The 16,836-nt window shown below is 36.5% G+C and overlaps 1 protein-coding gene across 5 annotated transcripts in view; it reads right to left on the bottom strand.

Annotated features, from left to right (window-relative positions):
- The window catches only part of plxna4 (plexin A4), a 314,198-nt gene that overhangs the window by 130,747 nt on the left and 166,615 nt on the right, over positions 1–16,836 (bottom strand). For all 5 annotated transcript variants that reach the window (XM_034313188.2, XM_053241746.1, XM_053241745.1 and 2 more), the window contains exon 4: positions 13,375–13,506. In XM_034313188.2, the coding sequence (XP_034169079.2) occupies positions 13,375–13,506 (132 nt within the window). The remainder of the gene's footprint in view (positions 1–13,374; positions 13,507–16,836) is intronic.

The raw sequence follows: 16,836 nt of genomic DNA, 5'->3' as shown, positions 1-16,836 counted from the left end.
TTAATCCATCAGTGTCCCGCTTGGACGTTTCCACCCTGCCAGAGATCTCTCTCTCACACACACTTTCTCTCCCTCTGTTGTCTCAGTCTCTCTCTCTCTCTCTCTCTCTCTCTCTCTCTCTCTCTCTGTGTCTCTCCCTCTCAGGTACAACGTCTTCTTTATTCTGACATCAAAAGCGTAATCAGAGTCGCATCCATTCCAGTGTCAGTCTGCTTGTCAGAGGGAGATGAACTGGTGTAATATGAGCTATTATTTACTCTTCTCCCCATTTATCTCTCTGCCTAGATCATAGCCTGCTCGTATAGATCTCCTCTATAACAGACAACTACCTCATATGATCCGGCATGCTAACTCACAACACAAAGACAGGCCCGATAGCCGTGTGGCTAATTTTAAACTCGGCAGCCTGAATAAAACTATAGCCTGCTGTTCCAGGCTTCTTCACACTTCCACATCCGTAGGCTTACAGTGCGAAGTAACTGATGTCACAACAATATATTTAGTTTTCCCTCGCTATTTGCTTTTGTTACAAAACCAGGTACAGAAGACAGCACTTGGTCTTTCATTAACTGCCTTTAAAAGTGAAGCTTTCCTCACATTCTGAGAGCTGTCAATCAAATTTATTTTAAAATATCAAGTCAGGTTTCTGTCATGACCTAGGTTCTGTATAGGTCATATCATGAGCTAAATAAATATATATATATAGCTCATGATATGAGCTATACAGAACCTCTGCAAGCTAGATGATCGTTAGCTAGCTTCACATTGTCATTTCAGTATCTTGGTTAGTAAATTGTTAGTATTTTCTTTTTAAACAACCAAAACTGTCAAAATATCCCACAACAATGAAAACAGTGCTCGTAATCCCTAGCTAATGTAGCTACTCTGCTAGCTAGCAGCTATTAAACTAGCTTGGAATTGTCACAGCGAGACACTTGGCTTGATTTCAGCATGTTAGTCTCAATTACATCTAATTAACTTCTTTTAATTTAATTTAATTTATTTTATTCTTATCAACAGCCGAATCTAGCAAAACAAACCGTAACACTATTTAAAACTATTTTGTTAATAAGTAACATAAGCTAATGTAGCTACTCTGATAGCTAGCGGCTAGTTAACTAGCTAAAGTCCTCAAAGGCAGACACAGTGAGATTTCAGTCTCATTTGATATCAAGAAATTCTTGCTATTTTATTTAACACCTGCCAAACCTATCAAAATATAACATTATCATAACAATTCAAACCATTCTGCTAATCACTAAAATTAGCTAATGTAGCTACTCTGCTAGCTAGCTGCTAGTAAATGAGCTTGAAATTTTCTCAAAGAAACATGAGCAGTATTTCAGGAGCTTAGTCTCATTTTATATCTTAAAATTCTCAGTATTTTATTTTGCAAAGCAGCCAAATCTAAATAAATAACAAAAAACAAATGTAACTCAACACGTATAATACTATATGGTTCATCACTAACAGTAGCTAATGTCGTTACCTTGTTAGCTAACTATCTTGGAATTGTCAGGATATCAACCATAGCAACTGAAACTAAAATATAATGTCGCTACTCTGTTAGCTAGCTTCTAGTTAGCTAGTTTAAATAGTCACAAGCAGACACAAGTGGGATTTCAGTTTCATTTTACGTCAAGAAATATTTATTTTATTTATCACCAGCCAAACCTGTCACAACTACAATTTTGAGCATCATTAAATCTAGTTAACATAGCTATCTTGCTAGCTAACTGATATTTAGCTAGCTTGGAATTGTCATAGGGAGATATGAGGCCATATCCACATCTACAGTATATAGATATATTTGAAAATAGTTTTTTTTTTATCTGTGTTATGTCCAAAATGCTATTTTGAAGTCACAAGTGTCATCCTGTTTTTTTTTTTTTTTTTTCATGGTAATGAATATACTCAGACTAATCACTGCTGACCAGGTTGCTACTCTGTGGTCTGTAATTTCTTATTTAATGATGTGTTTGCAATTTTAATTCCACTTTGTTTTATTATTACACCCTCGTCCGGAGAAGCAGGAATATGATACCAAAGTCAAACATGTCTCACCATTGTGCTAATGAACAGCTCAGAGGTTGAAACGAGGTTTCCATGGAAACATTTTAATTACGTTTCGCTAAAGAGTACTAGCATTGCCTACATCTATTAAAAAAAAAAAAAAAAAAAGCTCATGCGGGTCGGCTCTCAATGTTCACCTAAAAGTGTCGGCTCAAAGAGCTGACTCATTTGTGAACTACACATCTCACACACACACACACACACACACACACACACAAACACACACAAACTGTGACATTAGTCAGCTTGGGCCATATTTAGCCAGGTTAGCAGGAAGCATAGTGTTCGCTCAGTCCCTCCAGGCCCCAGATGGAAAATGCAATTATTTGTACGGTGAAGCAGCTTCTCTGCACGTTAAGTGGATTTGTGTTCAGCCTCTGATGCTGTGGACCCAGCAGCAACACAGACACACACACACACACACACACACACACACACACACACACCCCCACAGCTAATTCTTTATCATCCAGCCTACAGGCTCTATGCGTCACTACCACCCAACATCACACACACACACACACACACACACACACACAGAGCAATAATGCATGTCTCACTTTCATCATTGCTTCCCGTCTATCTGTATTTCACTCACTTCTAATTAGCTGTAGAGGATGCAGATCTCGACACATAGATCACTGCTGCTATTACAATCACATTTTGTAGAAACATGACCACAGGCTGGGGGATAAAAAAAACAGCATATAAATATAAACAGATGTTATTTAATGAGTTGTTTTTGGATTGTCAAATCACTGTGGCGGAATAAAAGAAATAGAACACATTTTACACTGTGTTATCGGGAACAAATCTATGCACCACTTGGCTATTTCCTTATAACGGCCCACTTTTGAGTGTTTTATTCCTTACAAAAATGCCAGGTGTTCAAAAACTTTTGACAGGCAGTGTTTATTAATCTGTTTGACGCATCGGTGTGGCTGATATGTCAGCACAATTTTCCATATAAAATAGTTAAACGGATTTCAAGAATACTGCATTAGAAATGATTTACATTTCTATTATATTATAGCAGTGGAGCTCCTGCCAAATATATCCGCACTTCCTCATTGTTAAAAAAAAATAATGCAGCCAAAATGACATTTATACAATTTTCCATCCCAAACATATTTGATCAGCCAAAGCATGTCTAGAATCTGATGTTTCTTTCTTTAGATTTGCACCGGAGCTACAAGGATTTGTCACCGAAACAATATTTTAGGTGACACGTGACTACATTTGTGTTCAAAAGTGTGTGTGTAAATTATTATTATTATTTTTTTGCCACTGCACTACTTTAAGTTTATGGTCTATGTGCTTGTGCAAACACTGCTGCATCAGCACTTCATAAAAAATGTGCATGTTTACCATCTTGAACAAGAAGATGTGCTTCACTGGTCCATAAAACTAATACGTTGCAAATCAAAAGCATCACTTCCCCAACCGGCTGAAATTAAGCCCGCCCTTTTATCTTTCCATCTCTTTTCTCCGTGAATGACTGACTACAGGCTGCTCTGGAAAACCCAATAAAACTGCTTTCATAAACACGGAGGATTATGGAGCACGATGCCAGTATGATTGCCGCTGAACCCCTGTCCATAACTGAAATTAAAGGTCGACTTTATCGAAGGTTTCGCTGATGAGGTGCCAGATGGCGCGCCTCCGATCTGAAGGAGAAGCGAGCGACTCTTCCCTGAGGGCCGACATAAAGAAAAGTGTTCGTAATTGCACTGGTGTGTTACATGCTCTTGATACTTTACACTTAAACTCTACACACGGCACAGCAAAGGTGATTCATAAAGATGAAAAAGAAAGAGAGAGAGATGGATTTAATTTTGATACCTAATCACCTTTTCACTTTTAGCTCCTTCAGAATGACACATGAAACCACAGTGAAGAACAAATATGATCCACCAATTTTGAATCAAACAGCGCAGAGAACAGAAGACAGACTAGTGATTTCTTGTGCTTGGTTTAAATCGCTCGTCTCTGTGCACTGACCCAATAAAAAGCCACAGCATACGGTACATAACAGAATTTTCAGCTAAAATGGTAACATGGTTAACAATGAATAAAACAGCAAATGACTGCACAGCATGAGGTCAACTGTAAAATGCTAAACGGTCCCCACTGGCTTTCACTCATTATTTTAGACTGTAAACATGCTTTTAACCTTTTCCCATAAAGGTTTCTAACAAGCTCGGGAAAAAAAACAACTAAAAAACAACAACAACAAAAAGAAACAAAAGGACACAAGAACCCAGACAAGAACTGATAATACTGCTAATAATAACAATAGTAATGGGTAATCGCTCTCAGCAAACAGATTATCCTCGTTTCTTAAAAGGTGCATTATCTTTGATATTTTAAATGCTCTCCATTAGGCTTTCTACTGCGCTTCTACTCTACCTGAACTTTCAGAACCAGAAAACTAAAACGATGCTTTTTCATTTACACACCAGTCCAGCACCAATGCTTCCAGCTGTATTGGATTTGGTACCAACAGGAATGAATGGTACTCACGGCTGGGGCTTGCAGCAAAAACTAATCTCTGCTGTTTATAGGTGAGACAGCGCAAAAACAGAAAAAGGTGGACAATGCTTCTTTATGAAGGTCATACTGTATGTACAGTATGACCCATGAATACGTCATAGATCATAAGGCAGTATATAGATTCATGCAGTAGCATTACAATTCATAGCCATGTTTTTAATGCAAAGAATGCATTATTAGTGGTTTTTATAACAATCGGCACTACTAAAGTGATTGTAATCTATGGAGTGTAGATTATTATTGTTATTATTATTATTATTATTATTATTATTATTATTATAGCATGACATTTAAAAAAAAACAAAGAAAATACTTCTATTTATACTGCTTTTTTACTGCTAATGGCTGAGAGGGTGCCAATACTTTTAAAACAAAACAAATTCTGAGCGGAAACTATTTGACAATTTTAAAGCACCCCAAAAACACTGTTCCTGAATCGCAAATGCTGTCCTGTTGTGTATGTAGTGCACTATGTATGTTCTACAGTGTTTTATGTTGTACCCCATGTAGTGAGCAGCCATAGCGAATAAGACATTTGTGACTCGGCCTAATTTGGCCCTAAGATGGTGGATTTTACACTGAACACAGGTAGGAAATGTTAAATACCGTTAACTATCAGCAATTTGAAAACTGTGGGAAAATAAAAACAAATGAAATTATGTGATAGAGTTGTAAATCTGTCATATAAATTTATGTTATATAGTACAGTCAGGATGGCTGTACTGTACTGTAATGACATTTTCAGGGTGATGTTTTGATGATTACATTTGACCAATCAATGGCCTGCATTTTTTAAGCTCCACCCACATGTCGCCTGTTTATTGTTCTTGGCACTCTGACAGGAAGGACAACCAAACTCGGTTAGCAATGGAAAAAAACAAAGTGTGTTTTTTGTTATCATACTATACCATACCACTCTGTCTGGTCGAAAAAACTCTAATAGAGACATACTCAGGACAAACTAAAATCCATCCCACAGACATACACTTATATAAAATGAACCCCAGTGTGTTCAGTGTCCAGGACTGTTGCGGTTTCTCACTCCTGCTGTGTGGGGACTGTGGAAATCAGCAGGGCCTCGACACACACTGCCAGTCCAACTCTGTGCTACCAATCCAGCTAATGACACACACAACTGCTCGCTCCACTGCTCCCTACTGCCACTGTCCTCTTATCGACCCACTGGTCTGTGCTTCCTCCTCTACACACACAAACACTCTCTCTCTGTCTCTCTCTCTCTCTGTGAGCTCTTCTTCTCTCTCTCTCTTCTCTCACCTCTTTACTCTTCTCTGAACTCGGCTATGGAGGTCGGAGCCGCAGGGGGGCATCAATGGAGTGTTCATGTTTTTCTCTGCTGTTTTCCCGAAGGAAAGATGCTGGATATGTGTTTGTGTGTGTGTGTGTGTGCGTGTGTGTGTGTTAGAAAGAGAGTTACTATGTGGAAAAAAAGACCAAGAGAGACATACCAAGGTTCGAGAAACACTCAGGATCATTTCCCACTCAGCACCACTGACAAATAAGGCCAAGTACCGCAGGAGAAAATTCTGATTCTGCATAGAATTTGTGGATATTTTCCACCAATTCCAATAATACAACACCATAAAAAACACAACCAACAAAAACATAACACTTTTAAACCAAACAATTAAATAAATGACACATATAAATAAAATACATAATAATTATGTATTTATTTATTTACAAACTGAATCAATTCAATTAATCTCCATACTGTGCTATATATATATATATAATATATGGTAGGGAAACTTATTTCTCTTAAATATAAAGTTGCATAATCCACATTTAAACATTTCATTAGATGACAGTGATTTGTGCTGAATTACTAATTCATTCTGGACACTCTACTGATTCCTCATAATATGTTTATACATTCAAAAATGTTTCCTACGTTGATTTTTCTTAAAATTTTAAAAGATGTCAACATAATTTAACCCAGTTTCATTAATTACACTTAAGATATCTTGTCGTTTCTCTGTAAATTGAATCATACTGTACATATATGGTTTAGAAACTCATTTCCCCCCCAAAAAACAACAAAAATAAACATTTTTAGGTTTAAACATTTCCTTAGATGACACAATAATTCATGCTAAATTTTAAATGACCCATGTCACACACACTGACTCATAGGTCTTGTTCATTTGCTTGCATGTGAACAGTCTTATTTTATCATTTTTAAGGCATAATGATATTTGATAAAATAAATGCTTCACAATAAAAAATACATTTGAGCAAAATCCATTTTTAAAAAAAATAATAAGCACATTTAATCCTCTATTGATTATTTTGCATATTTTAATTTAATATAAATACATAAAAATCATGTACTGATATGAGTAAACATGCAGCCTTAAAGAGAGTGATGTTTTGTGTGTGTGTGTGTGTGTGTGTGTGTGTGTATGTGTTTTAGAGTCAAGAGCCTGTGAGAGCACTAACCACAAAAGATAGCCTGGAGAATTTTACCATTTTGCTGCTTATCATCCCTAATTACTAAATATGGATACCCGATAGCTGAACCACTCAGTCAGAGAGAATCAGAGAGCCAGAGAAAGAGTGAGACAGATAGAGTGAGACAGTAAGAGATGAGAGGAGAAAATCGTACACGAGTAAATCACAGTAAAGCGCATTAGCGTGCCTAAACCGTGATGTTAAACCCAGCCTACGTGATGGGAGTAGAGTCTCTACTTTTCTCCTGCTGTAATAAAAACCACAGTGGCAGCTATACAAGAGTTTTAATTTGTCACATCATAAATAATAAATAACCCCTTTTAAAAAAAAACACTTGGTAGATATCAGCATCAAAGCTAATCCTACATTCAAACAGGATATTGTATTTTAAGTCAAAATGTTCGAACAGCTCCAATTTTCACGCTGATGTTTCACAAAATGGCAGAACTCATGACAGCTCAGTTAGCCTCCAATGCTAATCGATTACAATGTCATTTTAAGTCATATGAAACATTTTCTTAGTAATTTAACAACACATCTGAGGAAATTGTTGATATTCCTGATGGATTTGTCTCATTTTCGTGGCCACCCTGTCTTTACATCCTGAATTAACAGCTTTTTGACAGCTAGCTAAATCATTCCTCAGTTATTAGCTCATTTAAGTTCTGCACCCATATTTCCTTGTTGCCTGGCAACAGTGTGGTCATAACTTTGACCACTTTCTCATATTTAAAGCGTGAACCATAACAAGCACCATAACAATACTGAAATGTTTGAGCTAATATTTCTAATATTTACAACTAGAAACATTATAGCACGGTTGTAGGAATGTTAAATAAACATGTTCTTGGGATGTAATAACAGAACAACAGTGGAAATCCATCAGGAATAACAACATTTTTACTCTGAAATGACTTTTAACATCTAAAATTTCACCTGCAAAAACTTCAGAAAAGTAAAATATTCTACAATCCAAGTATCCAGGAATGTTATGCTAACCTGAAATTAGCAAAACAAATTTATTAGCTTTGTTAGCTGGAATTCACTGGACTTATCATAAAACTTAACTGGACTTTTCATAAAATAACTGTTCTGTAACACTTTCTATGAACTCCATATGTACAGTATGGTGACCTATGAACACATTCATAACCTGTTATAATGCATTCATAAGGCATTTTATATAAACAGTACAGTATAATGTGTATGTACATCATCATAAGGCATTACAGTTTATAGCATTCATAAACTGTTAACCAAATGCATTATAACCAGTGTTTATAGCTCATTACTTCACCAAAAAACAAATTTTTTGGTGAAAAACAAGTTTTTTGTAATACAATTTCTTGATAATGTCTCTGGTATAATTTATTTGTTAGAGAAAAAAATGTCTTGTGATGCTCTGTGCAAAGGTTTCTTTGGTATTGGAGTTATAATGCATTATGGCTATCATGCTAACAATTCATGATGCATAATCAAGATAGCTATAAAGTGTAACGCATCTTCATTAATAACTATAATGATGTGTATGATACCTTACGAATACATTATGACATTTACATTGACATTTAAATATGTTCATGGTTCATTGTAACTATGACCTTTGTAAGAAGTGTTACCAATGATGTCTTCTTGCTTTCTTAAATAAAGCATCTTAGGTTTTCAGCTCTGAGTGTGTGTCTGCTCACATGGTGGAGGTTGTAGCAGTGTGTTCACTAAATAGCTTCTGAATTTATTTACGATTCCCCTATAGAGAACATCCCAAGATGTTTGTAGCAAACACAAAGCAGATGACTGAGCTCTCTAAGTAGGCTAATAGGCTAATTGCTGTAGGACAAGATCATTTATAAATTAATTGCCCCCACCTCATTTATCCTTATCAAACAAAGCCTTGTGTCAATCTACAAACACCATGCACTGGTAGGGGTGACCGTGGCCCAGTTTTGAATATTTAGTTTGATAAATATTGTAATATATTTAGTATTCTGATCTGTTGAGTTTTTGGAGCTCTACTCAACACCTTTTTTTGTGTGAAAACAGGTCAAGTCTTACTCTCGGCATCTAACTTGGTTTCTTCTTGACATCAACTGAAGTGAATGTCATCTGAATAAAAAAACCTCCAATTTCAATTCAATTTTATTTGTATAGCTAGGACTACTTATTTGGTTTGTCTTTTCCTCTTCCGAGAAGCTTCTAAGCAGGAAACCATGAACCCTTAACTAACCAAAGAAGGCTTGAGGAACCTTTTTTTTTCCTCAGAGTGTAGAAACCCAACTCGAGTAAGAGATGTTTAGAATTGTTTAAGAGTAATTAATTCAACACAATTCATTTTTATTTAATAGACACTGTCACAAAGCAGCTTTACAGAAATCCAGATGTAGATTTTGATCCATAACGAACAAACCAGAGGTGACACCGGCAAGGAAAAATTCCCTGAGACAACATGAGAAAGAAACCTCGGGAGGAATCGGACTCTGTCATCTTCTGGGTGACACTTCTTTTTGATCTGTGCTATTTACAGAAGCTTTTTTTAGACACTTGTTTTCTGACCTTCAATATGTGTGTGTGTGTGTGTGTGTGTGTGTGTGTGTGTGTGTGTGGCTGGGTGTGTGACAGTGAGCTGCAACTGGAAGACGAATCCATTCAGGATAATCCCAATGTTCACTAAATACCTTGAAGACCCAGAGTGATCACAATCAAGCCACCACAAAGACAAGGATGAGAGCGTATAGTTCCTTTAAATGTAACACTCATTGCTTTAAACTATCTAAACTATCTAAAGCCGGATTTACACCAAATGAAAATAAATGTTTGGTCGTGAGTTGAGTGAGTTGAAGTCATCAAATGCATTATGTGACGCACTCACTGGTGCTGGATTTATGGACCAAAGATGGCCACCAAAGATCTTGCAGTGCGAAATCTTTTTTCTCAGATAATGCAAAACTCATGGGACAGCTACAAATACCGCAGTGGCAATGGCAAAACATAAATGAAACATTCTAACAGATGAAAAAAAATCTTATTAGGTCAAGCATTCAAGAATGTTTGTTTATGCAAGCCCGTTATTGTTAGAGGATCTTCATGTAATCTGTCACGGAGAACAAATGTTATTGCATAGTCTGTTATGCAATTCAGTCAAGATTTTAGTGGAATCTCAGTATATAGTGTCACAAGTAATAATCTTACTGTTCTAATCTAATATTATTGAAATTATACATTGTAAAACTGGCTTAAGAACTTTCCTCCAAATCTAGAGCTTGTGAGCTGTTCTGCTCCAAATGAACTATTCACAGATTCCAGTTGAATATTTATATTAGGTGTTTAGGCAGAAATTCTTGCTTTGTTTTGCAGCCCACGACCTCAGCCATGACCGAGAAAATCAAGCAGCTTGTAATTTTCCAAAACGCCCAGCACTAAAACAGCTACCACCTGTCACTTTACAAGTTCTCTATTTTGTACTTCACTTTACAACTTCGCTGCCGTTATTTCTGGTATGCACTGTTTAAAAAAGGATGAATTCTGTATACACAGTGAATTATGCAATATAAAGCGCACATAATATGTGATAATACCTAATATATGCCCGTGTATTTGCTCAAAAGTAGTTATATACAGGCATAACACTACAAAGAATATGACTTTGGATGAGCTCAGGTTGCATAATGCACGATATGTGTTCATAAGAACATTGTAGATGCTAAGAAAAGGCAGTATAATACATTATAACAAAGACTCCGGTGTAGTATCTGTATGATATATCTGCAAGCTATAAAGTGCAGTAAATGTTTTAAAATGAATGTTTTTAGTACATTTCAGTGAACATATATAACACTTTATGTGCCCTGACATTAGAGTCATATACTCATAAGTGCAATGTCAGGCATTATAATGTTTTATGTTTTTTATATAACAGTTAAAAATGAATTTATGATGCATTATGAAGACAACATTCATAGTGATTGTTATACGCATTTATCAAGAGGTATGTTATAATGCAGTACACCATTAGATAGTGTTATATTGCATTACAACAGTACTTTTGACAATCTCCTCATGAATAGCTATTATAATGCGCTATGTCACCTGACATTGTTAAATCATGTATTCAGATTTTATAAAATGTTAAGCATGTAACTACAGTTAGTTATGAGCATTTAAACAGACATATGGTAAACATTTTAAGGTTTGCTGCATTTTGTAACATGCTGTAAATGCATTTATAATGTATCATGAATTCTTAGGAAGTGCTACCTTTTTTTTTTTTTTTTAATTTGGTAGCAGCATATGCCAGGCATTATAAGCTATCATGAATTTTATGAACATAGTGAATATAATATATTATATAACATGTTATACATTTATTTGCAGTGAATTAGGAATACCAGATTTTTAGGAAGTGTTACATACTGAGAAACTGAATGTGTATGTTATAATGCATTGCAACATTAGTGACTATAATGTTTTCATTAATAGCTACTATAATGTCATCTGACATTTCTAAGTCATATACTCATATATGGTAAATTGTTAATTATGTAACTATGGCTGCTTATGATCATTTACACAGACATATGGTAAGCATTATAAGGTATTATGTATGCTATAATATATAACATTTTAAAGCATTTATAATGCATCATGAACACAAGATTCTTAGGAAGCATTATGTAGCATTTTCCTTATTTGGTAGCAGTGGCATATGCCAGGCATTATAAGCTATTATGTATGCTATATTATGTAACACGCATTAGGAATACAAGATGTTTAGGAAGTGTTACATACTGAGAGACTATCAGCAAATGTGTTATAATGCATTGTAACATTAGTGTCTACAATGTTTTCATTAACAGCTATTATAATGTGTTATAAAGTCATATACTCTTAACTGTAAAGTGCTGAAGACATAACTATGGCTGCTTATGATCTTTTACACAGACATGTGGTAAGCATTATAAAGTATTATGCAGGCTATATTAAATAACGTGTTGTAAATGCATTATAATGCAACATGAATGCAAGATATTTGGGAAGTGCTTCTTAACATTTTTCTTATTTAATAGCAGTGTCGTGCAAATACATACTGCATTATGTAACAGAGATTAGAAATACAATATTTTAAGGAAGTGTTTTATACTGAGAAACTAATGGCATGTGTTATAATGCATTGTAACATTAGTGTCTACGTTACAATGCAACAACACAGTAAATTGTTAATTATGTGACTACGGCTGTTTAGGATAATTTACAGACATATGTTAAGCATTATAAAGTATTATGTATGCTATATTATATAACATGTTGTAAAAGCATTTATAATGCATTATGATGAATACAAGACTTAAGGTTGTACTAAATACCAAGAAGCTAAAGGTGTGTGTTATAATTCATTGCAACATCTGCTATTGTAATGTGTTATGTCACCTGACATCATTAAGTCATATACACGTTATATTATAAGAAGCATGATAAGGTATTATGGATGCTGTATTATATAACATGTTATAAATTAATGTAAGATTCGTAGGAAGTGTTACTTAACATCTTGCATTTTCCATGACCTTGTAGCAGTTTTCACTCAGGCCACACTGGAAACCAGTATGGTTTGTCCAGCATTATATAGTGTTTTCTTGTTTCTTTCCACGTGGTAATAAGGGCCATCCATACTGACAGACATAAGCGTGTCTTTTGTGAGTAAGTGCTTTTTATTCTGTTGTGCGAATATAGTGTACTATGGGTCGTAATGGCTTACAGGCTTTAGTGGTGCTGGAGAAATCGCCACAGTGGCCAATCTACTCCATCCATTATGTGCATTACACACAGACTGTGCCATTTGAAGCATTTTTAGTGAGCAAATTGCATGTGTGTATTTGTACGCGTGTGCACGGTTATGTGTGTTTGTGCAAAAGGGAAAGTTTGTAAAGTCTAATGCACCCACTCCATCCTCTCTCTTGCTCTTCATAATTTACATTAACACACACACACACAGAAACTTTCTCTCTCTGCAGCATCCCCTCCTCCGCCGTGGTAGTCTAATTACTGCAAATGATCCCACCTCTTGTTAGAAATTTCTGGCAGTGCTTATTTGTGTGTGTGTGTGTGTGTGTGTGTGTTGCGTGAGTCAGTGATTGGTACATTCAGAACGCTCTGCTCTGGGATAATTTTATCCTGCTGCTTTCACACGTCTCTGCCGTCCGCACAGGACCCGAAACAGTGTGTGTGTTACTGAGAGGACATCTTTACAAGGCAGCGCAGAAAGAAAAAGGACAAATGACTCACCTGGGTCTCTGACATCACGTACAGGAAGTGCTGATCAGCCGAAAAGGCCATGTCGCGCAGGATCGGCCCGTTTTCCACCACCTGCACCGTTTCGTACTGAAAAGCGCCGTGGGATGGTCCGTCCACCCGGATCTGATTGAGAAAGACAGCGAGAGAGAGAGACAGAGAAAGAAAGAGTGATGCTGTTACTAAATCTGGGAATGAAGAACTTCATGGTGATAGGACAGCTTGTTAGACAGCAATACCGGGTGTTATGTACTAGCATGTGTTAATTCAGCAAAAAAAGTCACATTGCCCTCATACAGCCTGCAGTGATGATGCCATTCTCACATTTTCTCTTTTTTTTTTCTGACATCCAGGCATCTGGTGTAGATGCTGCACCACCTGTCAGACAAAGGAACAAACAGGCACTGACAGCTACGCTTATGTTAATGCCTGTGAAAGCTCAGTGAGGGAAAAAAAAATGGCGCCCATGAAGTTGTAGATGGGAGTGACCCTGCAGCTCAGGAGTCTCCAGTGACAGCGGTGTGTCTAACCAGGCCTGCACCCTGGAACAACCCACAAATAGCTCCAGGGAAGCTCAGGAGGCTCTGTGCTCTGACCCTGCAATTCCTTTCACTAACTGAAGACAAAATTTCCTACAGAGCAAAACAACAGCCGATCATTTAAAAACAGTCACTGAGTGACTAACACACACTCTAATCTGAGTCATGTCGAGCACCCAAAGAGAAACTTTCACTCATTCACACACAAGTGAATACAGTTGAATGTTTGCCTTTATTTCAAAATGATGAAACTAATGAGCCATTTAATGATGGATTGTTTTTACAGATGGAAAATAATCAACAATATTTTATTCCACTTATACCACAGCAATTTGCCGATGCTAACAATTTCAAATGCATCATAAACACATCATGATACATCATACTTTTTAACCATTTATAGATACACACTTACACAGTTTATAAACAGTCATTGTTTCACCAGCCTCTCTTTCTTCTCTCTCTTGAAGTCGATAAGAAAAAAAAAAAAAAAAAACAGCTTGTCATGTGACTACAAGAAGAAACCATAGCTATATGGTTATAATAGTCGTGGCCTAACGGTTAGAGGCTCAGACTTGTAACCCGAAGGTGAACCTGAAGGTTGTCGGTTCGAGTCTCAGGTCCGGCAGGGATTGTAGGTGGGGGGAGTGAATGACCAGCGCTCTCTCCCACCCTCAATACCACGACTGAGGTGAGACCCTTGAGCAAGGCACTGAAACCCCAACTGCTACCCGGGCGCCACAGCAAAAAGGCTGCCCACTGCTCCGGGTGTGTGTTCACAGTGTGTGTGTGTGTTCACTACTGTGTGTGCACTTGGATGGGTTAAATGCAGAGCATGGGTATGGGTCACCATACTTGGCCACAAGTCACGTCACTTCACTTCACAAAATGTAAACTCTGTCCTGAAAATGTCAGTAAACTTAAAGGTACAGCTTTACCTCTGGCTGTTACAAAGCGCTGACACTGGAGACTCCTTCCATACACGTTAAATAGGTTTCCTTACAGAAAACCTCACCATATCAAAGATTACATGTTTCTTAAAGTGTAATACAAATGTGTATTTTCATTCCACTAGTTTCAAAAGACTTTTCTCCTACTGTTCGTTTATTTCCTTCTATCTCCTTCACTTGTTCTATGAAAAGTCAATACTTTGCATTTTAGATCCTGTGATAGCTGCTCTCCTCATTGCCACTGACTTTTAAAGTGTAACATTAAAGTGCAAAGCTGTAAAGTGCAAAGTGTAAAGTTGTTTGAACTTTTCATGCCTTAAATAAGACTTAAAGTAAACATGTTTTGACTGGTTTAAATCATTAGGTACTTTAATGAAATAAATTACCAGTGCATATCAGTTGGGATGCTGATTTAGACTGCAATATTAACAAATGCTACAACATATTTCAACTGGAATACACCATTGAATGAAGAGTTACAGTCTTCATTGTGGTCATCCAGAAACCAATGGGGGCACAAACTTTTGCACAAACATTGTAAGTAAAGAGTGGGAAAAAAATAATATAAGTAAGTAAATAAATAATCCTCTATAAACACTAGTTGCCTGTTTATGAATAACGGATAAAATTTTTCCATTTGTGTGTTTTTTTTTTCATTTGTCAGTTCAGCTTCTTAACCTAGCTTGGCAGAAACAGTGCTTCCTTTGTGTCTATGTCACCAGAGCTCTTAAAAAAAGAGAAAAAAGTGAACGCATGGCTTGATCTCATGTCTCCACATGACCTAATTGGCAGCCGATCATCTCTAACACAAATAACCTTCAAAATGATCTGTTTAAAACTTTTTGTATATTTTTTCCTTCTGAACGGTTTAACCTGTCACTTTTTTCTTTTTCTTTTCTTCTGCTTGGCGAGACGTGACCTTAGTTAGGGTCAAGAGACAAGAGACAAGAGACAAGAGATGAGAAAAGCAAAGAAATAGAAACTAAAGGAAAGAAAGAGTGAGAGAGAGAGGAAGAAAACATTTCTCATCCAGGATCAGCCAAGGCTGCGTTCCTGTATTGAGTAAGCTGGTATTTAATAACCCTCCTTGGCGTCATGGCTGGTTTTTGGCCACCTGTTGGTTGGATAGTGGAGGAAATAAGGACATAGGGAACTTTATGTGATGTTCACATGCCTCATGGAGACACTTTCATTGAGCAGGAAATACACCACAGTACAAACTGTAATAAGAAAAAGAGTTCTTTGAGGCTTATTTAAGCCCATGGTTCTCCAAGTGTGGTCTGGGGATCCTCAGGGGTCTGTCATGTATATCCATGGGGTCTCTATGTGTATTCTTCTTCTTCTTCTTCTTCTTCTTCTTCTCATTATTATTATTATTGTTGTTGTTGTTGTCATTGTTTGTTTGTTTTTTAATCAAATGACAGGTGGGGATTACTATCAACTATTAACTTATGGTTCTTATAGTTGTAAGCCTAACTGACTGGCCAAATGAAATGAATGGGGTTAATCTAAAACTCAGTAAGTAAAAAAAACAAAAAAACAAGTATAAACAATGTTCAATTTAACTGCAATTTTAATAAAACCACAAACTGCTGTTAATATGATACACAGTGTTTACTGGGTGGGTGAGTGGACAGCTCAGGAATAAAAAGCTCTAATAGCCAGAATAAATTAAAATGATAATGGTACATATTTGCCATAAAGTTGAATCTGGAGGCTAAACAACTTTGCGAACCCCATCTTTACAGGTTCACTGGCTCATTAAACATTCTAGCTTCCAAACCATCTCTAATAAGTAAACACTACACCGAAGCTTTAAAGGTTCCACCAGAGGGACAACCGAAGAACAATTAAATGGTCTAAATTTTCGAAACTGCGTGATAATGGCTAAAATGATAACCATGATTATTATGGCCTGTTTTGACATCGCAGATAATTATCACAATAATTCAGCCAGCTGTATAACA

The sequence above is a fragment of the Pangasianodon hypophthalmus genome, chromosome 18 (assembly GCF_027358585.1).
Source record: "Pangasianodon hypophthalmus isolate fPanHyp1 chromosome 18, fPanHyp1.pri, whole genome shotgun sequence".
Classification (NCBI taxonomy): domain Eukaryota; kingdom Metazoa; phylum Chordata; class Actinopteri; order Siluriformes; family Pangasiidae; genus Pangasianodon; species Pangasianodon hypophthalmus.
This window is presented reverse-complemented; position numbering and strand designations above follow the sequence as displayed.